The 26,890-nt window shown below is 36.1% G+C and overlaps 1 protein-coding gene across 4 annotated transcripts; it reads right to left on the reverse strand.

Moving 5' to 3' along the window:
* On the reverse strand, window positions 1–21,373 carry LOC121408395 (golgin subfamily A member 4-like). 4 transcript variants are annotated; one of them, XM_041599861.1, is made up of 9 exons: window positions 21,300–21,373; window positions 11,013–11,594; window positions 10,475–10,597; window positions 9,527–9,685; window positions 6,823–6,938; window positions 5,805–5,910; window positions 3,937–4,068; window positions 2,326–2,379; window positions 1–413 (listed from the first exon to the last, which is right to left on the reverse strand). In XM_041599861.1, the coding sequence occupies exons 2-9, from the start codon at window positions 11,289–11,291 to the stop codon at window positions 348–350; spliced, it is 1,035 nt and encodes a 344-aa protein (XP_041455795.1). In that variant the 5' UTR covers window positions 11,292–11,594; window positions 21,300–21,373; the 3' UTR covers window positions 1–347. The 4 variants fall into 4 exon arrangements, with proteins under 4 accessions (XP_041455795.1, XP_041455797.1, XP_041455798.1 ...); XM_041599863.1 differs by having other exon boundaries at window positions 11,013–11,567; window positions 21,300–21,368; XM_041599864.1 differs by having other exon boundaries at window positions 11,013–11,561; window positions 21,300–21,359.
* Window positions 21,374–26,890: the final 5,517 nt, after the last annotated feature.

The following is a 26,890-nucleotide window of genomic DNA, read 5'->3' on the forward strand; positions in this document are numbered from 1 at the left end:
TTCAATTTTGATGAAATTTTCAGTGTTATGCTAGTTGGATTTTTCTCTTTTTATTCAAATTATTCTTATTGTTGGGGTGGAATTGTCCTCTAAAAACTAATATCATTACTCTTTGTCATATTCCAAAAGGTCACTCTAAAAACCACCCCATTTCAAGTTTGTGCTTTGTCTGATCTGGTGTCTGTATTGGTGTTGCTAGCACCACACTTTAAATCGCTCACTGTCCGCCTCAGTGTCTCTCTCTTCTTTTTCTCCCTTGTGGACGGTTTGATGCTGAATGGGCTTGCATTCAGCATTGATATAATAATGCCCAAGTGATTGCAGTTTACCACAAAACATGTCGAATCTCACTTCTTTGGCTGGAAAGATGTCTTGAAGCCTTTATCCTTAGCAAACTGCTTCATGATCACATCCTGGAGGGAAGATATAAATTGACGAAACAATGTGTAAAATGATATTTAATGATAATTACCAATGTATACTGAAACACACCAGTAAAGAAAGGAATGATTTCTTTATACAAACAAGAAAATGAAGTCAAATCTCAAAAGCATCTGCACCAAGACTTTTGTTTTGTTCTTTCAACATCACAAAGCTTGCTTTATAAAAAATACACAAAAAACAAAAAAAACACAAGTGGGAAAAAGCATCATGGGGAGGGGAGTGGTTCAAATTGGTAACAAAGGTGCATATCAAGCGAAATTGGTAAAGAGTAAAACAGTGTCTGGTCTTATAAAACCTACATCAACAGAAATGGCCATGGCTGATCATAATTATGGTTGCATACATGTGTATTCAAAGGACTGACTGGCTCACTGACACCAAACAAAAATCTTTATTTCAACTGTTACATTGTTTATTTCAATTGATCAGGGGATGTTGCGGATGAGTTGCTTTTTAAGCACAACTCCTAAACACAGTATGTGCCTTTGATTAGCAGTTAGCTAAAAGTATGTTTGATTTTTTTTTAGTTGTAATGTTAGATTTCAACTCTTTTTGCAACTGGTCCCAATATTCCAAATCCAATGCAAGTTTCTATGTAGGAAAAAGGGTCCTTATTGTTTTCAACTCTTTGCTTGCCATGTACACCCACCCCTCCCCCTCTGCACCAAATTAAATTTTAGTTCGCCACTCTTGGAGAGGTTCTGCATAGGCTCTCTCCATTCAACGCACAATAACTTAGAATTGGTTCATTGTATTAACAAATTGTGTGTAGTAGTTTTAAAGAGACATCAATATTTATAATCCTACCTGCCAAAAGTAAAATTTTTGCTATGTATAATATCATACATTTAGATTTTGAGACTTTTAGCTATACATTCTGTATCTTGTTTGGAATAGTATACAATACTTTTAATACTTTGTGAATGTTTATTTTTCTAAGTTGGTCCATTCAGAAGATGTATTCATGATCTTTCTAAGCCTGGCAATTTAAAATTGAAAAGGGGCTTTCAATACAGTGCAAACTGACAATGAACTAAACTCCTATTGAAATTTACCCTGGGAACTTCTGAATAGACTTCCTGTCTATTCATACAAAACCCAGGATACATCTGAATAGACTTCCCATTTATTCAAACTTATTGTTGTAGAGGAATCATTTTTAGTATTAACCTATTTAGTATTAGGAATCATTTTGTTTCAATATTTTACTACACACAAAGCTGTGCAAGCTTTTAGAATTGAAAGGAATGGAGATTTTCCCACTTTAACATGTACATGTAGGTGAGTCATGAACACAATGTAAATTATAATTGTAAGTGTATGAAGTTAAAGATTGGAAAACCTAGTGTAAAACAAGATAATAATAAAATTTATCAATAATGTGGTCTCTGTTAAAGAGTCTTACTACATAGGGGCTATCCTAGTTTTAAAATATACTGGTAATCTGTTTAATGGAAGCTGGATGTGTGTACAATGGCAGGGAATAATTTTTCTTTACAACTTTGAAAGCATTTTGGTCATTAGAGAAAAGCTCTCAACTAAGTAATGTACAGTTGTACATGTATGTAAAAATATTCTATACAAAGACTTTATGCATAGCAGTCTTTCAAAAATGTGGAGCAATTGCGACCAGGAAAATTATTCCCTCCAATGGGATACATATGTCAGTAATTTTGTTTGTGTGGGTTATATTAAATAAGTTGAATGAAATTAAATATGTTGTGACTGCCTTGTGAATGAAATGTGATTTCAGTCTAAGTTGGGATCCCAATGGATGTTCACACTTCACAGAGTTGGATAAAGCGGGCAAAGTTACAGTCGTGAGAAGTGAAATATCAGAAAGGGGGATATTTTTGTAATGCTAGGAGAGCTAAAACTCACATTATTTGGACTTCTCTCTCCATGTACCAAAACATAACATTCTTTCAAGATGCTCTATGGATTAAAACAAAGGAACATGGAGCTGTTTCACAAAGCTGTTTGTAAAATTACACCTCACTCTATGAACATTTGAAAAGTCATTCCTGGGTGCTAGAAACAGATTCTCATAATCTGAATTATTTTCATTACCATTAGCTAAATTCAAAATATGATCTTTGAATTGAAATTCAATTCGATAGCAAACATTTCGGTGACAAAATTGATTATTTGTCAACAACTTATAAAGGATATTGGAAATGCAATCCAACTTTTTTTTGTTATCTCATATCAGCCTGGGATCAAGTTTCCATACATTTGTAAAATCATTTATAACAGTTTTATGAAACAGCCCCCAGATTATACAAGGTAAAGCAGCCTAATCTCATCTAAAAATTACTTCCACGTGGGCAAATATTAGACATACGGAAGTTCGACTTATGCAAGTTTATCAGTATTTGCAACATGCTCTGAGGAGGACCTTGCCTTTAGCATGAGCCATCCGTATGAACAAACATTTCATTTTCAAGAAATTAATCATCCAGTCAGGAACCTGCACCTTAAGTGCAGATATGAATGGATTTCTTGCCTGAAGAAATTTTACACAAACAGCTGGGATTTGAACCCATGACCCTCTGATTGATGAGTGAGTCAGAACCACTAGACCATGATGCTTCCAGCATGATTAAAAGCCGGAATCAAATCCTGCTACAGCAATTTCCTTTGATCTGGGCTCTGTATATCACAAAGGCTCGTGATGAATTGCAAATATATGAAAGAACCGCACTGATTGGTTCCCGGTCAGTATTTTAAAACAGATTGCGCATGCAACGATGATCTCGATTGGTCATTGGTATTTAGCTATTGACTGCAAACTTTTGTGTTACGGAGCCCAGATATCACTTAAAGCATACACGTATTTTCAGTTTTTGAAAATTCCCCCAGTATGCCTTTTATTACTTCAACACATAGATTATATGACAGCATATGGCTACAAAAGTTAAGATGTGAAGGATAATAATAAAGAAGTGGTTTATTGGAAGTACTTTGCAGTCTGACATCACAAATTTTTGGTTGGTCAGGGTGCCAGGTCAAAATGAATGAAACTATCTGCATATTTCTTTTAAAAATTTATATATTTAACTACTTCTCAAACTAGAAAGGGCTGAAAAGGTCATATGATCTTTGCCTGTTGCTTTCTGGTATAATATCACTAACTTTGTGAACAAAGTGCTCAAAGTACTCCCCCCTTCCATAAATAATGCAAACTTCAATTTCCACACAGAATCAATGGATGAAGAAAGATCGAACAGCAAAGATAGATTTGTAATATTGGAATGTAAGACGTAACTTAAGTATAATTCAAATTATTGATTCCTTAAAAATGCTTTACACGGGCTTTAAGAAATGCCAGTCTAGGAGCCTCAAGTGAGGTAGGATTCTGACAGGAATAATACCTTGAAATGATAGGACACCATAATGGTTGGAATAACAGATGCACTATGATAATTGTGCTAAAAAGTGCTAGAAGTGCTAATATCTGATGAACAGAATCCACTATTAATACTCATTTACCTGTTGTGATAACTGGCTTTCAAACTTCTTACAGAGTTCCATGAGCTGTTTGATCTGTGCATCTTTCTCTAGAACAAGCTTCTCTTTTGAAGCTAACTGCACTTTTAATGATGGGCAATTTGGACATCCCTCCTGAAAATGTGAAAAAAGGGGAAGAAACCATTATACATATTTATTATTGCTTCTGCATACACACACATGCTCACTCAGCTCTGAATAATGTTTGAAGAAATTACATTAGAAATACTCATTCTTCACAAGGCTAGGGTATTTTGGAAGACTATATGGCCCAAGGATTGTGCCGAAAATTGGCACGTATGTTGCCCTGGACCTACAAAAATTGGATCGTATTGTCTACAAAATGGTATCATTATGATGCTAATTTATGCAAAATTACGATGCAAAATCATACTTTTTGCTCTAACTCCCAAATAAAGCTCCGAATAATGTGCTAATTTTTGTTATAGAAACTCTTCGTGGTGTTCTCTATAGCAAACGTTATCTGAGGAAAAGATTCACAAAACAGTGAGAGAAACGTCATGGAGAGGTTTAAATAAATTTAGTTAATCATATTCACTGTAGAAGTGCCCCAAACCCACTTTCCTATTTTGGGAAGGAATGCCACTTATTTGCAGTTTCATTTCCAGATCAAGCAAGGTTATTTGCCATCAGGGGCCTGTTTCATAGTGTTACAATTATGGTAACTTTGAAATTATTATTAACTACCCGGGGCCATTTTATAAAGCTGTTTGTATTAAAGTTAAGAGCAACTTAAGCTAAGAAAGGTTCACCAATCAAGAACGACTGGTGAACCTTTCTTACACATTAAACAATCACCAATGTATATACCATTTACAAGAAAGGATAACCAGTCTTTCTTAAAGAACTCACAACCAGCTTTATGACACACCCACCAGGTATATGTAACCTTGATTGTGATTGGCTGCTGGGCAGCGTAAGAAATACGAGGGTGACAGGAGATTTTGCCTTCATGACAGCCCAAATTGCCCCTAACATTTTCAAGATGGAATGCCTGGGTGAATTTCTAAAGTCACTCCAATATACGTTACAAACAATATTCGAGAACATTGAGAAAAATCTGTAAAATAGTGATATTTGCTATCACAGCAGCATTGCACATCAAGTTTCAAAATTAGCACTTGAAATTAAAGAAAAGCCCCCTTGATGTGGAAAAAAGCCCCTAAAGTATGTTTTAAAAAAAATTCCTATCTTAATGCTTAGCCTCGCCTCATTAACACAGTATCTGCTATAATGGCAAATTTACCACATATCATAGAGTACAGTTGTAATTAAATATGAAACATGCCCAAGCTCTGTGCTCATGAGTGTTTGCACTGCACTTATGTGATTTAATAATCTTTAGATCTTGATAATGAATTTATAATGCATGTGAGTCACTGGCATGCATTTGGCAGTTTGCAAGAAAAGGAAACGTTCTTCAAAATATGCAAAAAAGTGCACACTGACTTTTGGACTCGACCTGACTCTGTGCCTATTCGTATAAGGCTGAACACTATTTGAGGAGAAAAAAAATGATGATTTAAGTTTCGAGTGAAATTGATACAAAAAATACACGTGTATAGCTAAAGTCAGCAGTGGCGGACTGTGACCCGGAGGAGACAAAGCATTGGAAGGGCACAGCATTGTTCACTTACAATACAGTGCACCTCCAAAGTCAGTATACTGTACATACATTATGGCTTACAAATGATGGTTCATTTGTAAACAATAATTTTGCAAGTAATAATGGATGTATACACTTCTATCTATACATGTGTATTTTTTTGGATATTTCCTCTCATTCAACATTGTTGTCCATGATGTATTACAATCCAATTATACTGTACCTTATTCTTTACAGACATTGCTTTGAGTTTGCTCTTCAACATATTTGCTTCCTCTGACATCTTTCCAAGTTCTTTACTCAGCTCCTCGAGTTGCTGTTGCCTCTCCCTGCAGCAAAATAAAACGAAACAAAACTGCTAAACAACTTTTCTTTTCTTTTGCTACTTACATAGATATTAGAGATGTTGTATAAGCATACAGTAGGTAAATCACAGGGTTTTAAAATGTACACATTCCCATATTCCACTGACTCTCTGTCATGGGGAGTTCCATATCAAACTCATTGAATGAACCGTTATAAATCCAAACAGCCAAAACTTGCTCACCGTAAGAAGGTCAACTGCATTAACATAAAACAATTAAAATAATTGAAAATACATCTAAACTACACAATTTTCCACAACTTTCCAGGATTAATTGGCAAATTATTTGACAGTTTGCTCCTCACTGCAATTTTCTTAACCCCCCCTAACCATTGCATGGTGCTAGATTGGCAGGCACAAGTAATCCATTTTTTATACCCGTTGTCTATATCACATATGATTGTCTAATCTCTTTTTAACAATGGATTATTTGAATTTGAAGCCTTATTACATCAATTTTCATTATTTCAAAGTGGTAATATTACTTCACATTTCTCTTTTCAACATCAAATTAATCTCTGTTTCTCTAGTTCATCGGAATAACAGAATATGGGGGGGGGGGAGTAGCCTGTTATGGTAATAATAATAATAGCTGAATATATAAAGCGCTTTTTGCCAGAGGATACAAAGCGCTGCTATTATTACCCCGGCTTTAGCTTGAGCTACCATCACCGGCGCTCAGTGCATGCAAGGAATTACTCCTGCGGGGTACCCATTCACCTCACCTGGGTCGAGTGCAGCACAGTGTGGATAAATTTCTTGCTGAAGGAAAATTAGGCTATGGCTACAAATTGAACACACAACCATCTGTTTCAAAGGCGAGAGTCAGAATCACTAGACCACGATGCACCCACACGCACCCATGGTACTGACTTACCAAGAATTATCTTTGAGATGACTTGCCATTTGCTTCTTCAGATTGTCCAGACGTCTATCCCTATCTGCTATGTCAGTATCGTACTTGGTCTTGAGTTCTGTGATCTGAGCGTCAAGCTGTTGAGATGTATTTGAAGGATACATGTAGGAACTTTTAACCTTCTAATTTTACCAAAATCACTAACTACAGATTCATTTTGAATAAATGTGTTTTGTTCTGAACCTGATGGGACTTTGATAATGAACATTAAAGGGGTGGTCCGGGCTGAAAATATTTACATCTAAATAAATTTAATAAAAATCTGTTGTGAAAACAGTTATAGGTTCATCTCATGAATATTCATTTGGGGAGCTGGTGATGTCACATCCCCACTTTTCCTTTTTCTTATGTTATTACATGAAATCAGAAATGTTTCATTTTTCATACATATGTGTTAATGATGTGTCTCCATTATGATGAAATAAGTTGCAGCAATAAATAACTATAAATCAGAGATGCTAACTGATAGCTCAAAAAAATCCTGAAAACCCAGGCCGGGGTCCAGGGGCCCGCCCGGGGCCCTGGCGGGGTCAAGGGCGAAGCCCCCTGAAGCTGGAACGTTTTCTTATTCTTTAGACTCTAGAGGGCTGAAATCATTAATCTACAGTAGTACATAACAAATAATTAATGACATAATAAACTTCATATCATAGGCAAGAAAGGTGCTCAAAAAAAAAAATCATGTAACCCGTACTCATTACGGTACGGGTTAACCTGCTGCGGGTTAATATGCTGCGGCCAATGGGTGCGACTCGGGACGGGTGTATCGTGTATGTAGCAGCTGGGGTGCCCTTTTTCACTCACTGTACTCATCAACAAGACGATCCTATACTATTGAAAATCCATAAATCACAATTTCTATCAAAATGATGGATAGTTCACACATATGAATTGATGAATACGCACCAGAGAACACATATTTCATGGTAGCAAATAGGTTTTCAGCTGAAATCCCGCGGCAGACAACCAATCACTCACGCAGCAGCAGGCAATTGCAGCCACACCGGGCCGTGCTTCGAGCGGTTCTACCGGGCGATCGCCCGACTGGGATAGCGCTGACACCCGTATCCCTGCAGGGTATAGGGCGGCGTTTGCAACTGCTACAATGTATTGCTCGCGCGTACCGTGCAAGTACAGTACCAGCTAAACTTGATGCTGCGCACAACGCTAATAATTTTCCGTCTGCGCAAATTGGCCATCCAAAATTGAAATTGCGCTCTCCGTAGCGAACTCCGTGACAAGATATGGAGGGGAAATTTTTACGGATTTCACTTTGACAATCGATTTTTTTTTCCGGAATATTTTTCAGCAAAGGAAAAAATCCGGAATTCCGGAAAAATCCGGAAAATTAGCAACTCTGAATAAATGCACTTAATCAGTTGTCAATTCAATTGTTTTAGTTCATGGAAGAAAAATTTTGAATAAACTTAAATTCATATAATAAAATACAAAAGAACAAGTGGGGATATGACATCATCAGCCCACCTAATGAATATTCATAAAGACATGCCTAGAACTGTTTAACCAGAAAAATGCTAATCTTTAAAATTCATTGAACTTTGTTATTTGTTATCCAATTTTGATCAAATTTTTAGCATTTTGCTCTGTGAATTTTTCACTATTTATTGAGATATGAATATCTCCAGCTCGACCATCCCTTTAATACATGTACTTTCACTGTTTTTTTTTGCAAAGACTATAATGAAACACAATTAATACAGTCAAATCTGTCTATCTTGGCCACCCACAGCAAACAGAAAAGGTGGTCACTAGAGACAGAAGGCCTTAATATACAGGTTATATAATGTACGTCAAGCATAAGAGACAAATTTAACTGCAGGTCTCTCTATCATTGCTCACTCCTAAGCTTACTTGGTGACTGCCATGTCACTCCAGAATCAGTCGGGTATTTCTATGAGGTTTGGGTACACATTATTGTTTTGTTTTTAGACCAATTGACATGATATCATTGAATTGATAATTTGTGTAACAACAAACAAAAATATAAAATTTGCAAAAAAGGGTACTGGGAGTTTCTACAACACTGGATGTTATTTCTTATCTGCGTAACACAGAATTACATCAGATCTTTACCCTGAAAATACTTGGGGTTGATATTAATAAATGAAAATAAGATGAATATAAAAGAAGTATCAAATTCTATGGATCTACAACAGAAATAGTATATACATCACAAAAAAATTAAAGGTATTGTTTAACTTTGTGAGCAGCCAATTTAAAAAATTCTCAAACCAAGATGAAACATGTGTACAAGTGCATGTATTAGAACTAATAAACCCTGAAAACAACCATTATTGAGAATGAAAAGCTAAAACTACAAGGCAAACCCTGATTTTGTAAATAGGCATCTTATAGACACCTAAATAGTACACATAAGTGTATGGGATGAAATTAAGATGGTGTTTCCGGTCACTTTATATTTCAATTTTTGAAGCACTAAATAATTATTTTTGAACGCAATTTTTTCTGGGCTTCATTTTTGTAACATATCACAGACACGGGTGACAAGTGTGACCTTCTAGCTCAGATTTTTTTTAAGTCAAACCAATGTAACATTTCAAAATCTGACTTGCAATAATGGGTATAATGCTAGTATCAAAGAGAAAGTACATGAATAAGATGGATGCCATCCATCTCAGCTTACATGTTCTTTGAGTTCTTTTGTATGTTGTTCATGTCTCTGTTTTAAAGCCTCAACAAAGTTTTCTTTCTCTCTCAGTTCCTCTCTTGCTTCAGTCACTTCCTGACGTGTGACCTCATGAGACGATTTCTCTTCCTCGTACAATAACCGAAAATGCTCCTCCTGAAAAAAATATACAAATACAAACAAAGCTGAACAATAGTTACATGTATCATTAAAGGAAACCAAAACCCAAGAAGAAAAGCAATCTTATTGGGAAGAGTAAAATGAGAGGAACAATTTAAAAAAGATATGAAAATCGGTTATGAAATAAGCAAGTTATGGACATTTAAATGGTCTTGCACTTTCTGTGGGGATCCTCAAATTGGCACACGTGCTTCAAAATGGCTGATTTTGTGGACAACTCTCCATTTGTTTTGTACACAAATTTTCAGAATTTCCTCATCATCTTTCAAATTGCATTTTGCCTCCTTCTGAGCACACCATATGTCATGGGAAAATATTATTCACAACACATATGTCAAAGTCAGGAGATTATGTGAAATTTGTAAAATTAAGGGGAAAATCTGAAAATCTGTAAACAAAGCAAATGGAGAGTTGTCCACAGAATCAGCCATTTAGAAACATGTTTGCCATAGGCATAATAATATCCGAATGACGTTTGAAAGTGCACAGTGATGTTTCCTGTAGCTCATGGTTCTGGTTACAAAAACTCTATGATGCCACGTTGACATTTTGAAAGTGATGAACACATGTCATAGGCCAAGGCTACAAATGTAATGTTTCATTCCTACACACTTTACATGTACTTTGCAGAGTGTTTTTTTTTTAATTCAGTACTAATTTACTAATTAATACAACCATACATTGGAGCACAGGATCAGATAAACTAATTTTTAAAGATAAACCAGTGTCTTCATGAAATGACATTACAAGCTTTAGATTACTTACGATTTGCTGTAGTTTGAGGTTTGTTTTCAATAGATTTTCTTCCTTCATGTTGACTTCCAGACGAAGCTGTTCAACGGCCTTTTGAAGATTGCTGATCTTTTTATGATATTGTTTCTCTTTGCCCTGTGAATAAAAAAAAAAAATACAACAGATAAAAACACTTTGATTAAAAATATATGTAGAATGCAATTTTTGCTCCTAAAAAAAACTCCCCAAAAATCTCCATAGATCTGCCCCTCTTCTTCTGCCAGATCCATCCATTTATCTTTTAATTTTCTTCTAAAGACATTTACATACTAATACTATGTAAGATAATGCCTGTCTAAAGCTTTGGTAATGTGTGCCAAAATAGTTTGATAGGTGAATTCTTTAGTTAGCTCTTTCTGTTTTTATTAGTGACTGTACATACACTGTCTAACAGATCTGTTGTTAATAAGTGTTAATTTGCAAGTCAATCTGTGTACACATACAGCATTTAACATTGGTGCCGTTATAATAGTGAATACTAAAATTATTAGAAGGGAAATTATCATAATACCTGCAACTCCTTTAGTTCTTCTGCAGCCCGCGCATTCATTTGTTCTATTCTTGCTGAAGTCATTGGTCTTGTTGATGAGCCTTTACGAGTACGTAGTTCCTCTTCCAGACCTCGAGGTGACATGGGTGGGGCACCCTTGACCCCATCTCCATGGATCATAAGGTTATGCTCTTGGAAGTACGAGCGGTTTGTTTGGTTTATGGCCTGAGTCAATGGGGGAAACATGATTCCCTTGTTAACCTTTACATTCCCCAACGTTCTTGAGTGGTGTGAACTCATCTTGAATATCCTGTTGGATTAACACTTGCTGAAAATCACTTGATGAATTGCAATCAAAGGTCCATCAAACATATTCCTTGTTCACCAGTTGGCATTTTGGTTCAATGCTTCAGAGAAGAACTATGTCAAAAACTCATCCCATCATCGATACAAAGTGAAAAATACCCATCGCCTGACTCGCAAATAAAGCGTCATCAATATCAATACTCCTCTCCAATCTATTCCACAGCAACATGGTGATTAAAGCTCACTTGGGCAGTAGAATAAGTCCTAGTCCTGTAAACACGAGTGTATGTTCAATATCTGAAATACATGTATGCAAAAGAAATTGATAGAATATAAACTGCATGAGAATTGACAGGTTAACTTAATTCATGACTTAAGCTTTTCTGCAGTATTTTTTGTACATGTAGATAAACTCTCATTTTATGACGGGGTGTCCAAACTTCGCAGACATTTCAAAAATATTGATCAGGCATAACTTTGTTAAAAAAATATTCACATTTTATACAAAACCAAAATTAACCAATTAAATAATAGCTACCACATTGATGGCAAGATCATAAACTATAAAATCATTAATGAGAATATGAAGTAGGTCAAGGGGTTACGCCGGTATCACAATTTCAACATTCCATTCCGATCGACAAATGCGCACTGTGCTGGAAATCTGTTCTGAAAAAAGCATCTAACTTCAACAAGGACCAAAGTTTTGAGGAGATTTGAACAAAAAGCCCAAGCTCAAAAGGTGAGATATATTTGAATGCTATAGAATCGGTCAGTACTGCATTTTACTCACATTTTTATATCTGCTTGTAAAATGCTGATTTTGTGATGCTAGTTGAAAAGTTCAGATTTTTTGGAGACAGGTGCTAAGGGTGACAAATTTGCAGATCTTTTGTCAATACATGTATTTTTAAGAATACTGAACTTATCCTTAAGAAAATTACACTAGTAGAGGGTAATTTTAGGTTGCTTTTCATGTTGATGATATATAATTTTAAAGATATTGACCCATTTGACTGTCTGCGAAGAATGGACACTTGCAAATTTTGGACTCATTGCCATACAAAATGACATTTCTGAAGTTTCCATCATTTTTTTTTTAAATAGATAGATCTAACATTAGATCTTGATCTAACTTCGGTCCAATTGCATTTCTTAATTACAATTCAACTTTCATCTCAAATTACCATCATGTGATTTAATCCTAAATCAAAATAATTTTTGCACATGTCACAAGTTAAAGGAAAAGTCAAGAGTTTGCAAGACTGCCAACTAATAATAGTAAGACAAGACAAAAAAAAAGTTAGCCACTTGCATCATCATTGACTGACATTGTCATTTATTGGACTTTGTACCCCAAATAGATCTACATGTATGGCATTGAGTGCAAACTTCGCGCGTGTCCATACTTTGCGGATGGTCATTATCTAAAAACTAGCCAATATCCTTAAAAGCCGACATCATCAACCTGAAAAGCGACCTAAAAATTACCCATTGATGTAAGTTTCTTTAGGATGAGTTCAGTATTCATGAAAATATTGACAAAATATTGGCTAATTTGTCACTGTTTGCGCCCGTTTTGGAGAAATCTGATAATCAACAAGCATCATGATATCACCATTTTGCAAGCAGAAATCATCAAAAATGTGAATTACATATATGTAAATGTGGTACTAACTGATTCTACAGCAGATTGCTGTCACTCTGTGATATAAATACTTCACTTTTAGAGCTTGAGTTTGTTTAAATCTCCACAAAAACTTGTTCCGCAAAGTTAGGTCACACTTTTTCAGAACGGTTTTCCAGCACAGTGCGCATTCGCCTATCGGAATAGAATTTTGAGATTGGGATATCGGCGAAACCCCATGACCTACATGTACTTTACATTTTCGTCCATGATATTATAGTTTACGATCTTGCCGTCAATGTGGTAACTATTTCTTGAATTGGTTTTGTATGAATTATGAATATTTTATGAACAAATTATAAATATTGACAAATATTTTTGAAAAGTCTGCAAAGTTTGGAGACTCCATCATATATTTTTTCATTTCATTGTTGCACCGCTATTTCGCATCAGCATTATGTATGATTAAATACTCTACTGAAATGCCGCTGCGCTGAGCTTAGAATAGATTAGAAGTTATCGGTACCAGTACGGTACGGGTACCTAGCCTGGAGGCGTCTGGGGAGTAAAAAACATTTACTTCGTGGGCTTACTCCCAAATGACGCCTGGAATTGGATCCCACAAGACTCAGTGAAGCCTTAGGGAAGAGATTCCCACGATCCAAGTAAGGCTAAATCAACAGTCGTCCGTTAGGTTTGGAGCCCAAACCATATTAACCCTTGTTACACCCACAAATGTAATAATCGCCCACAAATGTAATAACGCCCACAAATGTAATAACACTTTACCCACAAATGTAATAACGCCCACAAATGTAATAACACTTTACCCACAAATGTAATAACGCCCACAAATGTAATAACACTTTACCCACAAATGTAATAATGCACTTTACCCACAAATGTAATAATGACTTTACCTACAAATGTAATAAATTTGAAGTGATTTTTGGCGAATTCGTTCTAAACTAATATCCTATAGTAATGCGTTCATATAGCACAAAAGTTCAAAGTCTTTTTTCCAGACCCGGTTAATGAAATATTACAGTACAAGTCCAAGTCTTTTTCCAGACCCGGTTTTTCAAAATTATAATATACGTCCAAAGTCTTTTTACCAGACCCGGTTGTTTCAAAATTATAATATACGTCCAAAGTCTTTTTTCCAGACCCGGTTAATTAAAAAATTATAATGCAAACTGTCCAAAGTCTTTTTCAGACCCGGTCGTTTCAAAAGTTATAATATACGTCGGTGAGGGGTAAAGACAACACTCTAAGCCCAATCATTTAAAGGGGTTTAATTTTGAATATTGGTCTCAGCTGTCATTTTTTTCATTATTTCTTTATCTTTTAAATAACCGGGTCCAGACGAAAGACTAAGCATAATACTCGTGTTATTCCACAAGAATAAGAATATGAGTCTTTTGTTTTTAGGATTGTTTAAATCATTTTTAAATCACCGGGTTTGGAATGAAGACAACGCTCTTAACGTGTGCTTTTTTACATGCATGGTCTTTATTTGGATTGTTGGTTCTTAGATTCTTTGTTGGGGGTTGAGTTTTATTGATTTTTTATTCCTGAAATAATTGTGTCTGGAGGAAAGTCGATCTTCGACAATCAGTCTTCATGTTGTTCCACAGTAATTAGATTATTGGGTATTCGTTTTAGAATATTTGTAAAAACTATTTTATTTTTCAAATAGTAACCAAGTCTGGAGAAAGGATGTCTGCTTTACCCACGCATTATTACAATGTTTTGTAGGGTAGTAGTATTATTTAAAAAAAGACATATTTTTACTGGGTGAAACTTTGGAAATTTGGTCTTAGATTCGAAGTTTTTTAGTTTATTATTTTTTTTTTTATAGCCGGGTCTGGAGGAAAGAGTACGTTTTAAAACTCGTGTTATTCCACGAGAATAAGAATATAAGGTCTTATGCTAGAAGATTTTTTTTCGTAACTGTTTTAGGTCTGGAATAAAGACAACACTCTAAACCTCTTTTAAAACAGGTTCTTAGGTTGAAGGTTTGTTTGGTCTTAAACTTTGATTTTTTTTAATTCTTACTATTAGCGTTTTTTTTAAGAAAAAAATGGTCGGGCTGAAAGACTACGCTATATATCCAGCATTAATAAGATTATGGGGTCTTTATACTGTTTTTAAACTGTTATTATAACAGGTAACCGGGTCTGGAGAAAAGACTACGCTTGATTCTCAATTTACTCTTATACCCTTTTTAGACAGGCTAAAATTTCCTTTACCCCGTACTATTGGTGGGGCTAAATGGCAATTTAGCCCCACCTATAGTACGGGGTTAAGCTTAGCCCACTTTCGTTTTACACAGCGTTTTTGCAAAGTGGGCTAACCCCACCTACAGTACGGGATTATTTGGCCCTGCAAAAAAGCAGGGTTATCCCACCAATTGCGGTGCTAAGAGCAACAGTACGGGGTTAAGATCGCATGTGTAAAACGAAAGTGGGCTAAGCTTAACCCCGTACTATAGGTGGGGCTAAATGGCAATTTGGCCCCACCTATAGTACGGGGTTAAGGAAATTGTAGCGTGTGTAAAAAGTGTACGAGTGAAGCACTTGTACTACGAATGATCGTCAAAAACCACTAGTCCGGGGTTAGCGAGTTTCGTGTGTAAAAAGCAAGCATTCCTTATCCGGGGTTAGCAATAACAATTTGGCATGTGTGAAAAGGAAAAAAAATAGTACGGGGTTAAGGATAGTACGGGGTTAGCGATAGTCCGGGGTTAAGAAAATCCTGTGTAAAAAGGGCATTAGTGCATATATTCACAATATACATCGTATAAGTTGAAACAACAAAGACATCAATTCCACCAGTTTTAATCAACTGGGTCTGGAGAAAAGACTAAGCTCGATTCCCATTTTTTCCACAGGAATATCATTATCGTATCTTAGTTTGGACTTATATTATAAATTTTGAAATAACTGGGTCAGGAAAAAGACTTTGGACTTATTAAAATTCTTGAAACAACCGGGTCTGGAAAAAAGACTGGATTTATATTATAATTTTTGAAACAACCGGGTCTGGAAAAAAGACTTTGGATTTATATCATAATTTTTTAAACAACCGGGTCTGGAAAAAAAGACTTTGGACTTTTATTATATTTTTTTAAACAACCGGGTCTGGAAAAAAGACTTTGGATTTATATTATAATTTTTGAAACAACCAGGTCTGGAAGAAAGACTTTGGACTTGTACTTTGATGTTTTATTAACCCGGTCTGAAAAAAAGACTTTGCACTTTTGTGCTATATGAACACATTACTATAGGATTTTAGTTTAGAACGGATTCGCCAAAAATCCCTTCAAATTTATTACATTTGTGGGTAAAGTCATTATTACATTTGTGGGCGATCAAAAATTATCACATTTGTGGGTAAAGTGTTATTACATTTGTGGGTAAAGTGTTATTTACATTTGTGGGCGTTATTACATTGTGGGTGCAACAACCCCCCGTTAGCACTAAATGTAAATTTCAACCCGGCATAATTCAAAGATTTTGACAAGATAGAGGGCCTATTCCCGAAAATATTTATTTGGAAATAGACTCTAGGGAATTTATCTTAATTTCATAGACCCTAGACTAGTCATACCTGGGGGCCGTTTCATAAAGCTGTTCGCAAGTTAAGAGCTACTTTAAGAACGACTGGTGAACCTTTATTACGCGCTTGACCATCGATCGCCCATGTCCATGATGAATGTATCATCTTCCACAAGGATCACCAGGGCAGTCGTTCTTAAAGTCGCTCTTAACTTACGAACAGCTTTATGAAACACCCACCTGCTTTGTTATTTCGGGGTAGGCTAATCTGTTATGAATTATGGTAAACCAGGATTGGCAATTGAGAACTCAAAATTTCAGTGGTTGATTTTATTGGCATGTATAGTGAGTGATTGTATTACCGACCGGCCTTGTATTACCGAACGCGCGCATCATATGCGTCAGAAAATAATCAAATACGCTCAAACCTTTGCAACTTCCTTCCAAAGTAGGTATGTGACAAAAAAAATGAAAATCCTCATATCTCAATGAATTTGGTATCATTTGAAAGCCCTTAAAAAGACCTTTCAAATGTTACCAAGAACTCAAATTTTCATCAAGAAATTATAAAGTTATTCCAGTTTAAGTCGCGCATATTTATCCAAATTTGTGGTCATTGTCTTAATGTAAAGTCAATGGAGTGCATAACCGATTTTTGTGACCATTTTGTGACCATTTTGAACCCAAGTCTTCAACGGGCTCTAACTTCTTTGTTTTTGAGCCCTTTGAAGTAATTTAGGTATCAATAGAAAGGTGAAAGAAAACTCAATTGATGTGTAATCATTTCACTTGGTAATTTTTCTTCTTATTATGTGTAAAATAATTTCTTTTAATAAATTCTAATTAATTATGCAAATTACAATTACTCGCCTCCTTTTTTTGCCAAATAAAGGTGATAATGAGAGATAATTTGTATATACATGTAATTTAGTTGGCATCAAAACAGCATCATGTAGATAATTTCCTAAATGAATTTGTTTAAAGTACTGTTTTTGTAATTTCTAATGTATTTCTTTGTTTTTCTGATATAAATTACAATTAGCTCTTTTTCAACTTTAGTATTTTGTACATGTATGTATGGGGTCGTTTTTTTTTACAAATGAAAAATATTATTCCTCTTGTACATGTACTTTGTATGGTATAAAAATACAAGTGTGCTTTTCTGATGTATTTGATTGTTTCACCAATTCTTTATGTATTTTATTGTTTCAACAATTTGTTTATAGATGGATAATGTAGCTTTCATTTTGGAGACCGTGGGCATTCGATTACAATTTTTTTTAGGAAGGATGAGCAGCAGAGTCTGAGGGTGTAAAGACGTAGCATTGCATGTAATTCAAGTATCAAGAAGGAAACATAAAAATTAAGCTTTAATATATGCATTTCTTAGATATGTATTTCTTAGATATGTATGATTACAATTTACAACAAAGGCCATGTTCGAGCACTCCTTTTTTAATGAAAAATAAGTTCATATTCTAGCGTGAAATCACTGCACATAAATAAAGCTCTGAACAGCAACAAAAACAGGCATCAAAGCTCCAACACTCAAAACAAGAGAACAAAAGTGACACAAAAACTTATACAAATCCCATCCCCATTTCAACTTATGAACACAACCTCCCCCCCCCCTGCACCCTTCTTGAAAAAAAAAAATAATTATAATAAAATAGAAAAACAAGTGGAATGCCTCTGGCCGTCTCACCTGCATCACGCGGTTCAATATAGCAGCAGTGCTCACTTTGAATACTACTCTAACTCGCACAAGATGTTCAGTGATACATGGTTACTCTTATTTCCCTTTTTTATGAACTAGACCAATAAACTTACAGAGATATGATGGTTATTCAACAAAAAACCCCAACATGGCCAAAGTTCATTGACCTTACATGACCTTTGACCTTGATCATGTGACCTGAAACTCGAACAGGATGTTCAGTGATACTTGATTACTCTTATGTACAAGTTTCATGTATCAGATCCATAAACTTTCAAAGTTATGATGGTAATTCAACAGATACACCCAATTCGGCCAAAGTTCATTGACCTTTGACCTTGGTCATGTGACCTGAAACGCGCACAGGATGTTCAGTGATACTTGATTTCTCTACTGTCCAAGTTTGATGAACTAGACCAATAAACTTTCAAAGTTATGATGGTAATTCAACAGATACCCCCAATTCGGCCAAAGTTCATTGACCCTAAATGACCTTTGACCTTAATCATGAGACCTGAAACTTGCACAAAATTTTTATTGATGCTTGATTACTATTATGTCCAAGTTTCATGAATCAGATCCATAAACTTTCAAAGTTATGATGGGAATTCAACAGATATCCCCAATTCGGCCAAAGTTCATTGACCCTAAATGACCTTTGACCTTGGTCATGTGACATGAAACTCACGCAGGATGTTCAGTGATACTTGATTAACCTTATGTCCAAGTTTCATGAACTAGGTCCATATATTTTCTAAGTTATGATGACATTTCAAAAACTTAACCTCAGGTTAAGATTTCGATGTTGATTCCTCCAACATGGTCTAAGTTCATTGACCCTAAATGACCTTTGACCTTGGTCATGTGACATGAAACTCTAATAGGATGTTCAGTAATACTTGATTAACCTTATGGCCAAGTTTTATTAACTAGGTCCATATACTTTCTAAGTTATGACGTCATTTCAAAAACTTAACCTCAGGTTAAGATTTTATGTTGACGCCGCCGCCGCCGTCGGAAAAGCGGCGCCTATAGTCTCACTTTGCTTCGCAGGTGAGACAAAAATGAATAACATAGAAAAAAAATAGACAATAGAGCCATGTGGAAGTGAAATATTTCCTCTGAGAGTGAAAAATTAAACAACAAATTTTTTGCATTTTAATCATGGGCGGAAATTGGCCCCAAAGGTAGGGGGACGCTGGCATCGGCGGCGAAAGCCAACAATTTTAGGGGGGACCACCAAATTATTTTGATAATGAAAAAAATACACCAAAGGTTATCAACCAAAAATTATAGGGGGACGCAGAAAACTAAATTTGACAAGCAAAAAAAAAAAGAAAAGAAAAAAAAAAGGTTATCAAAAAAAAAATTGAGGGGGGGGGGGGGGGAATCGTCCCCCACCTCAAATTAAGGGCGGGGGGGTACACTTCCCCCAGCTTTCGCCGCCTATGGATGCTGGCAACTCTGACAAGTTAAAAAAAAAAAGTTTATCCCCAAACTGTTGTAAGGTCATTTTAACCCCAAAAAGTTTGACCAAAAAAAAAAAAAAGAAAGAAAAAAAAATGTATTATTGTTACATGTCCCCCTATTATTTTGGGTAGGGGGACGTGTCCCCCTGGGATTTCCACCCATGAATTTAATTTTAGAAAAGTCAACATTGATATTCCACTGTCAAAAGCAAATCCAGTTTCCAAATGAAACGATAATCAACCACCTAGACTCTTGACTTGAGTCACATAACCTTGGGATGATAAAATCTTTCTGTGACAAATGTATGTATTAAAATCAATATCAGAATAATTATCTACGGTATAATGACAGAGATTTCCCAAAAAAGGCATAACATAATCATCAAGTAAGCAATTTATGATCTAGTTCAATCCAGCATGAACGACTCACTATCGACCGCTCCCATCACCCTGCCAACCGCAGGCGCATCGGGCAGCTTGACTGCCGAGAGACCGGCTGTGACAAGGGTAGCATCGCCCTGCCAACCGCAGGCGCATCGGGCAGCTCGACTGCCGAGAGACCGGCTGTGACAAGGGTAGCTGGCATCTCTTATATCTGGACTGCGCAACGTCAGAATCGCGTAAGTTTGGATTTTTTGATAATTCAAATATATTTCCAGTCAAATTGTATACCTAATCGGATTCTTGTTTTACTTACCATAAAAAATTTTCGAACATTTACGCGTCCAAAAATTTGATGAACTTTCAAGCTCCGATATCCACAATTTACAGGCGAGTATCCACATTGAAACTTATATGTAGAGAAAGAGCACATCTTCAGCTGTCTGTTAAAAGGCACGAGATTGCACCTACTATGTGCGCATGCGCATTAAACCCCATTTTCAATGAGCCGCCCAGACAGAGGCGATGCCACTCGCAGCAAAACCCGCGCGAAAACCGTGCCACCAAAACCAGCGCTCGCGATGCCCCGTATTCGCACATAGCTATCCAAAGGGAACTTAAATAGAAAAATGATGAAAAATTATCAAAAACACAATTTCGAAGTCTTTATATCCTCAAAACAATAAAATATGGTCATAATAGCTCATCAGTGACTTTGTTGTTTTCCCAACTTTCCCCATAGAAAACACACGTTCGGTAATACGATACCTTTTCAAGTGACCAAAATATTTCACTTGCGAAGAGGGGTCCGATTGGAAGCTGATGTCGTAAAAATGAAAAACAATTTCGCCAAAATTTCTGCATGTTTATATTTTGTAGGTATTTGTGTATTTATGGTGAAAGTTTAGTGAATTTTATAGGAATAATGTGTTTGATATGATCAAATTCATGAAAAGTGTTCGGTAATACGATCCACTACCATAAATAATTCTCCGCTGCAGCTGGCAGCTGCACTGCAGGCCGGCCAACGCCTGTGCAGCTTTACTCCCCGCATCTGCTGGGGGACCAACGACAGGCCCCGCTCTGCCTCTGGCATCCAGTGTCAAAAAGTAAGTTTTACAAATCAACTAATGTTCACTATTAGTTAATTAAAACCCATACAAAGTCGACAATTTTTATCACAGATTAATCAAACAGCTTTTCATACTTTTAATTAAGCGACACATTCAAATCACATACAAATTCTACCTTTCAACGAATGGGAAATGATGTTGAAACTGGACAAAAGTTTTTCGGATGATCCGCTACTACGGCTTCGATAATTCCCTAGCTAATACTAAATGTGGTCCAATTCAGATCCTGGCCTGTCATTGGTCAAAGATCGGAAATATGTCTCTAATTGTAGCATCTTGACAAATCGGATGGATCGTTAGTAACCATTGCAACGCTGCTAAGGCAACTCCAAGCTTTCACGCCACATTAACGTAGAGGGCTTACATCGAACAGAGAAAAAAATACATTGACCAACTGAGGTTTGGTCTCGTGAGAAAGTACCCGGTAATAATGATAATAACAAAATAACACAATAAATTTACTACTACTACTACTACTACGACGACGACGACGACGGCTACTAGTACTACTCACACAATCATCTGAAATCATTATATTATATTTTTGATATTTTTAATTCATACTTTACCGAATTCTGCTTCAGTCATATTAAGAAAGAGTCGTATACTCGCTTGCACCAATTTTGAATGTTTACTCTTATTTTTTTCTGAAGAAATATATAGAGCAATAATAAAAAGTTTACAAGTAATAAGAAATGTCTAATTTTCTTTTAACTGTATTTCTTCTATTTCACTTAATTTCTAGTATGACTATTTTTTCTCCTCTGTATGTTTACATTTACATATATATTTTCTATCCCCACATGCATCTCATCTATAAAAAAAATGTCTCTGGCTTTGCTCTCTTCTTTTTTTTTCTTTATTTCCTCTCTTTTTTATTTCTTTTTGTTTCTTTCTGTTTGTATGGCTTCTCTTTGCCTAAATCTTTCTTTCTTGTTTCCTTCTGTTTTGCTTTTCTTTTTCTTCTTCAGTCTCCTTTCTTTCTTCATCTTCCGATCCTTCTTATTTTTTCAAGAAAGTTTTTCGTGATATTTTGTTTCCTTTTTTCTCTCGCTGTGTAACCTCCTGATTTTGTTTCTTCTTAACATGACAATTTCAGTCGTTATTAAAACAACTCTCGATCACACAATCTGGACCACAACAACTATCGATTTTCAGAAACAGCGGGGGCCCGTGCCTTTCAATGTTTGATAATTATCTCAAATGTGTGAGGGGAATTTCGTTTTCTGCCACCAAGGCAAACACGAAGTAGGACATTTGAAGCTGAGCGGGGGGGGTGGGGGGGTAATAATTTACCAATGAAGAAAGAAATTGAGAGCTATGTGCCCGCAGGAAAGAGCGAGCCATATATATAGGGAGCTATAGATAGAGGGAGAGAGAAGGGGAGCAAAGGAAATGAAGAATGAGGGGGAGATATAAAAGGGAGAAGGGGATTAGTTCTGAGATGGAGATACAAAATAAGAGTGGCCCATATTCTGCATGAAGTCAGGTTTAAAGGGGAATCCAGCCTTGGCCATAAAATGTTATGTTGGGAAGGAGAAAAATAAATTAAACAGAATGGTGAAAGTTTGAAAGAAATCGGACAAGCAATGAGAAAGTTATAGCTGCTTTAAAATTGAGATCACTAATACTATGTAGATTTCAAATTGGCAACTGTGTCAGTAAATTATGACAAAGGGCAAGGACAACTTTCCCATAGGCCATGTACTTTATTATCAGGGATTTGTGGTTTTCTCCTAAGTACCCATTCCCCTGGGGCAGTAATCTAAATATCGCCCAGGTAGTATATTGTAGTATGTCCTCATGAAAGAAAAATATAATTTGAAATAAAACTTTTGGGAAAAATGACAGTTTAGCCATAATATGTATTGGAGTACATGGAAGAGTAGTCCTTGCCTTACATCACTATGACATCACATATGCGGCCAATTTGAAGTCGCCATGGGTATAGTGATTACCAATATTTACAACTTTTAAAAATTCATAACTTTCTTGTTGTTTGTCCAATATTGTTCAAACTTTCACCTATCAACTTGTCTGATTTTTCTTTTCCTTATAAAAACAAGTTTTTATTTGGGTTGGATCCCCTTTAACTTAGACCATCAGGGGCGGATCCAGCTTTAGCCAATAGGGGGGGGGGGGCGAAAAATATTTTGATCAACATTTTTCTCGATTGGCCGCTACAATCTGGCTTTTTGGGGTTGGTTTTTTTTCAGGGGGTAGTCCTAACTAAAGACTGAAGTTTTTATTGCTATCAACAATATAAGGTAAATCTCACGTGATCTTAATATATAAATCTTTGATATTTCATATCTTTAGAATTGAAGATTCAGAGCAGTTTTTATAATCATGCACAAAGATAAGTATCCAACTAAAGAATGCGAACGCGAAGCGCGAGCCGAAATTTTATCACAGTAACGTAAAAAGTGACTCAATTAGGACTGTGATTAATGAAGAAGATACAAGTATCACCAAATAAATAATGAGAGTGCGAAGCGCGAGCTCAAATTTTCTGATCTTCCGACCTGAAAAATGGACAGTCTAAGCGCGTTTTTATTTAAATAAACAAGCTGTGTGTCTCAAACAATTAAATGCGAGCGCGAAGCATGAGCTTAATTTTTTGATATACTGACATGATAAAGGAGCATTTGAAAAAATTTGGTAAGAATTTCCAAAGAGGATAGGTATCTCACACATCAAACAATGCAAGCGCGCAGCGCGAGCTGAACATTTTGATATACATTAACAATTTATGTAAATCAAACAAAATAATGAAAGCTTGATGTGCGAGCTGGAAACATTGTGTGCAAATTGATATCAGAACTGGATATATTGTATATATATATTGGATATATATTAGTGTCATTTAACCCTCTTGAATGGGATTCATTACACAGGCAATGCGAGCGCGAAGCGCGAGCGAAAATTGTTATATAAAGTCTATTTTCCAATTCTTCCCCTCACCTTTTTCTTGTTTCCTTTCGGGGTCGGGCCGGCCGTTACGAGGCCATAAATTACACATCATGGGTATAATACCTCTTTCTTACTTTTCTTTCTGTTTTTCATAGTTTCTATCAAGGTAAAGAGTACACTTTTTTCTGCAGGTTGTCAAAAAATAGGGGGGGGGGGGCGGGGCCGGCTCGGCCCCCTCCTGGATCCGCGCCTGCTTAAACCATGGTCTAACTGTGTGCTCAAATTATGGGAAGCCGAAAGTGTCCTAATTTGTTTTTGCATTGTGTGTTTCTTATTTTTACTCTGCTCTTTCCTGGTTCTTTGATTGTGAAGACAATTAAATATTCGTAATTCCTAGAAAATTGAGATGAGAGTCAATGAGCTAAAATATTATATCTCTACTGTTAGTGATTTAAGTCATACTTAAACCACAACTTTAAACCTGAATTTTTAAATTAAACCCGAATACAGAATACGGACCAGAGAAATTAAGACAGCGAGATAATTATAAAGAAGGTGATAAATGGGAATAAAACGGTCATGATAAGACTATGGAGAAGGAGAAATACAAAGAAAGCAATCTTATATGATAATCGAAATGAATATCGAACTTTGCATAATGGCAGCTGTGGTATTTCACACATTTGCCCGTAAGTGAAAGAGCACTTACACTCTTCGACATGAAATTAATCTAATTCTGGTCAAAACCTTGGTTTGCCTTTACAGTTTGTGTTTTTGACACATTCGTTACTAATTTTTTTTATCAATCCTTTTAACAAGAGTATAGGCCTAATTCTTTTGTCGTTGAGTAGATCCCCCTATGATATGCATTCAACATTTCTAATAACATCTGTAAGAAGGGGGGGGGGGGGCGGGAGGATAGTAATGGAAGAGAACAATAAAATGGCCGAGACTCGAGACTCCTTCCTCGCTGGCAGTATACACATGCAGACAATATCAAGGTCAAGGCCAGGAAGGAAATACGAACTTCCATCGTCAAATTATGAATGGGGGATTAGAGGCGAGAGAAAATAATATTACGAGAAGAGATGAATTAACGAGGCAGTCCTCATTTCCTGGACAAAAGCCCCAGTCGATTTAGCTGGACACGAGAAGGGAAATTGGAATCAAAGAGAGAGGGAGGAGACGGGGAGGGTTTGATGGCACTTTCCGTGATGATGAGCACCTTTTTACCCTAATTGTTCGAGGTGTACCGGAATCACCGTCTCGTCGACATTGCTCCTTTTTTGTTCGATCCTGATTTCTAATTCTCGTTCTCAATAACAGGCATGTGTCAATTTATTGAAAAAAGAAAATTTCCGCGTAAAGAATAATTCAGAGAGAAATGGGTTCAAGACAGGCTCGACAAATAGGGGGTTTCGCACAACAAAGCTGGACGGATTCAAGAACGCAATAAATGTATTGAAAATCCCACCTTAATATTCATGATATTATCATGTAAAAGAAAAGCTGGGAGGTCTTTGTCGAAAATTGATGGATCAAAACTTAGTTTCGTCCTGAGTTTTGGAGCTGACCCCAAAAACAAACAAACAAAAAATAAAAGAACGAAACTGCTGCTTGATTCACCAATTTTCGACAAAGACTTTCTTGATTGCTCTTTGTCATGAAGGGTGTTTGACAATACTTCTTCAATATTCTTGAATCCGTTCTGAGTCGCGATGTGAAATTCCCTATGGACATCAAGACTTTGTTACCATCAGACGCCAAACACCGAATTCAACATAAATAGTTTGGTATTTAAACACATATTCAGTTCGTCTTAAAGTTATAGGCCTAAAGAGGCGAATACCCTAATGTCATAGAATAAACAAAAACTTAACTATGTAAGGAAGGGAATGATATATCTCTTTTTTATATCGATAAAATGGGAATTTGTTTCATATACTGTATATTTTGCCTTTCTGCGCTTCATGATGCTTCGCTTTAAGAATATTTGTATAACGTCTCTCTTGATTTTTCTCTATTGATTAAAAGGAAAAAAACAAAACCAAACACGCACTTTATATCACCTGATGTCGTTACAATGTATCGGCCTCACCACGCTGTACCAGTCAGGGAGGCTCGATAGCTCAGTCGGTAGAGCGGGGTTTTCGGATTCCGGTGACCCGGATTCGATTCCCATTCGATGCGCCAATGCCCTTTGGTAAGGAATTAATCCTCATTACCAGGTCCCTCAGAGAGGAACTTAAGCCGTCGATCCTCTGGTTGCTTGCCTACAAGCAGTCATGCTTTCTTAGCAATCAGGTACAAAAAAATCACCACCATCCTATCTGCCATCTCTTTCATGGAGAATTACCAATCGTGGGGGGGGGTAATGCGTCTCAAATTCTATGGAACCTATTATCAGTTTCAGATTCGGATTATTGTGAAGGAAAAGAGGCAAGACGAAAATATTGTAAAAAAAATTGACGTTTGGAATCTGCCAGATATCAAACGGAAATGTTAGTATATAATGACGTCGTTGAATGCAAGAAAGTTAACTAATATTCTTGTGGGATATTAGCAATACCAGTTCGGCATTGTTACTTAACCCGTTTCCAAATTTTCCATATATAGGAAATTCAACTTCAATCTTATAAAAAACCATTCAAATTTGATTAGATAAACAACTGACGGCAAAAGGCATGGGATGTGTACGTGGATTTAATGATTAATATCTAATCAAATTTTAAAATCGACTCCAAGGTATCTATTTCTCTAACTCTCACTTGATGAATTATATCATGATATTGA

This window comes from Lytechinus variegatus, chromosome 2, assembly GCF_018143015.1.
Source record: "Lytechinus variegatus isolate NC3 chromosome 2, Lvar_3.0, whole genome shotgun sequence".
Classification (NCBI taxonomy): Eukaryota; Metazoa; Echinodermata; class Echinoidea; order Temnopleuroida; family Toxopneustidae; genus Lytechinus; species Lytechinus variegatus.